This window comes from Montipora capricornis, chromosome 12, assembly GCF_036669925.1.
Source record: "Montipora capricornis isolate CH-2021 chromosome 12, ASM3666992v2, whole genome shotgun sequence".
Classification (NCBI taxonomy): Eukaryota; Metazoa; Cnidaria; class Anthozoa; order Scleractinia; family Acroporidae; genus Montipora; species Montipora capricornis.
The window spans coordinates 25852851-25855350 of NC_090894.1; the positions used below are offsets into that span (position 1 = coordinate 25852851).

Consider the following 2500-nt stretch of genomic DNA (forward strand, 5'->3'; position numbering starts at 1 on the left):
CCTTCATTTCTTGTTTCTTCATCCGTCCTCTTCTTCTTCCTCTTTTTCTTTGAAGGACCATCTTCTTCACGGTCCCCATGACTTCTTTTCCTCTGTTTCTTGTCTTTTGGAGGAGACCCCAGCTTCAAAGGAATGTCTGGTTCACCCAGGTCAAACTTCTCACGGAAGTCTCGCTGAAAGTTAACAAGAATTGACACAAGAAAACACCTGATCAGTCACAGAAAACTCTTCTGCAAGTTCAAACTTCTTTACGACCTAAGTGTACTTTTATGGGGTGACATTTAGGGTAAGCACTATTTGCACTGGACTGACATTCTTCTCAGGAGGGCAACAAGCCAATAAGCAGGACAACAAACAACGGGCATTAAACCTAACATGTAAATGTATAACTGCTGCAATAATTTATCATGAAGAAACAAGTGTTATAAAAGCGTTATAAATTGTTCAAGTTACTTCATGAAATACATCAAGCATTCAATGCAGTTACTTTCGAAATGTGAAAAAAAAAAAAAAGAGAATTGAGTTTTTTAGTAGTAGCACTTTAAGGTCAATAGCAATTAATCTTTACCAAGATCCTGATCCTGTTCCTATTTAGGATCTTTATTCCTGTCCCATGCATTCCCATTTAAGATCTTGTTTAGGATCCTGTTCCTATTTAGGATCTTGATTCCTGTCCCATTCCCATTTAAGATCCTGTTTAAGATCCTGTTCCTATTTAGGATCTTGATTCCTGTCCCATTCCCATTTAAGATCCTGTTTAGGATCCTATTCTTCTTTAGGATCTTGATTCCTGTTCTATTCCTATCTAGGATCCTGAGTAGGATCCTATTCCTATATCAGATCTTAAAGGATCCTACAGGATCTTATTAAATCTTACAGGATCCTACATAGGATTTCTACAAGGGATAAACCACACTTAAGTCTTCTTTCAGGAGCCATGAAAGGATTTTCCACTGGTAACAGTGGTTTTCAATGGAAAAGCTTAAAAATAATACAACACTGACGATCCTTTCAGTACAGGAATTTGATAAAGGTGCCTGCAAGTCCCAAACTTTTGGCATGGCAATGGTACATCATTGCTTAAATACCCTCTAAAATATTCACTTTTTGGAAAATATCTTAAAAATGAATTTAGTGACCTAGTATTTTTTCAAATTTTGAAAACCCCATTATATTCTCTTCCTTATTTACTCTTTTCACTTCTTTTTTTGATAGCAGCTGTAAAATCATGAAAGTAAAGTACTGTGAAGTAATGCAATGAAACTAATCTTACTTGTATGCAAAATTCACGGTATGTCACTGAGTTTTGCGATATTAGGTTAAAATTAATTCTTATAACTTCTTATCACCAGTTCTGATTCATCAGCTGATGCGATTTGCTTAATTAGTACTGCATGCGTGGCTTATGCATGCTCATCCGAAACCCTTTTTTAAGATACTCTTTAAGCCAAAATAAAACATGGTCATGACATTAATTTTGTAATGCCCTTTTACTCACAAAAATATAAAAAGAAGACATACCTGAACAATGTAGATACCATCTTCTGAGTGAGGGGTACTTCTTTCACAACTGACCTTCAGGAATATTTTCAGTTTTTCCCTTGTAAAGACACCTTTCTTGCGGCTGAAATAATGAATGTTCTCCATAATAAGAAGCCATAAAGACAACTACTTATTACTTCAAAGGAATAATGCTAATTTTTAAACCCTATCTTGTCCCACACCCCTTCATCACCAAAGAATGCTTGCCATAGAACTAGTAAGACTAAGTACTCTTGCACGTAGCTTTTTTAAAACCCTTTTTATGGCAGCCATCTGTAATTCTTACTGTATAGTATACCAAATGCTATCATGATATTTACAGTTATCATTATTGTAATTTTTCAGTATTATACTACTTTTGTATATTCATGCAATTCAGCCTTAGGAGGCTGTAATGTGAGCATTTATTAAAGCTATCCATCCATCTACATGTATCTAATGTATCTAAAGAGATAGGACTTTTGTCTCAATGAAAAGAGTTTGAGGTCACATATTAAATATATCAGGTAAGTGTAGAATCATAGCATAACACATTTATTGACATTTATTTAACTTCCCTTGAATTAATGTGATTTGAACAATAACTGATGAATTCTTGAAATTTTGTCATTTTAATGTGATGGTCACCATATCTAATCAAATATGTTTTAGATCATGTTGTATATATAGAAGATGGAGTTCATTGTTCTTAGTTATATCTTTTGCTTATAGGCACGCAGTTGGCTTGTCAAGTCCTAACACCAGACAAAAGACCATTTTCGAATTCTCACAGCTGGACTGGATCTAGCATGAAATGGAGGCTAATGTGGGCAAATCTTTTCAAATGCAAATTAATTTGCCCCCATTAGCCTCCATTTCATGCTACATCCAGTCCAGCTGTGAGAATACGAAACTGGCCTATTTTACTCATCCACTGGGGGCATCCTGGGGCAATAATATAAACCCATCGACTCCTGGG

General features: G+C 35.3%; 1 protein-coding gene and 1 long non-coding RNA gene across 3 annotated transcripts in view; both read right to left on the reverse strand.

Annotated features, from left to right (window-relative positions):
- Nucleotides 1-2500, reverse strand: part of LOC138027207 (uncharacterized) — a 107779-nt gene that overhangs the window by 68250 nt on the left and 37029 nt on the right. The window lies entirely within an intron of this gene.
- The window catches only part of LOC138027199 (bromodomain adjacent to zinc finger domain protein 1A-like), a 30399-nt gene that overhangs the window by 22548 nt on the left and 5351 nt on the right, over nucleotides 1-2500 (reverse strand). For both annotated transcript variants that reach the window (XM_068874742.1, XM_068874741.1), the window contains exons 4-5: nucleotides 1522-1624; nucleotides 1-173 (exon numbers count right to left, since the gene is read on the reverse strand). The exon at nucleotides 1-173 is cut by the window's left edge and continues 28 nt beyond it. In XM_068874742.1, coding sequence (XP_068730843.1) covers nucleotides 1-173; nucleotides 1522-1624 — 276 coding nt within the window. The remainder of the gene's footprint in view (nucleotides 174-1521; nucleotides 1625-2500) is intronic.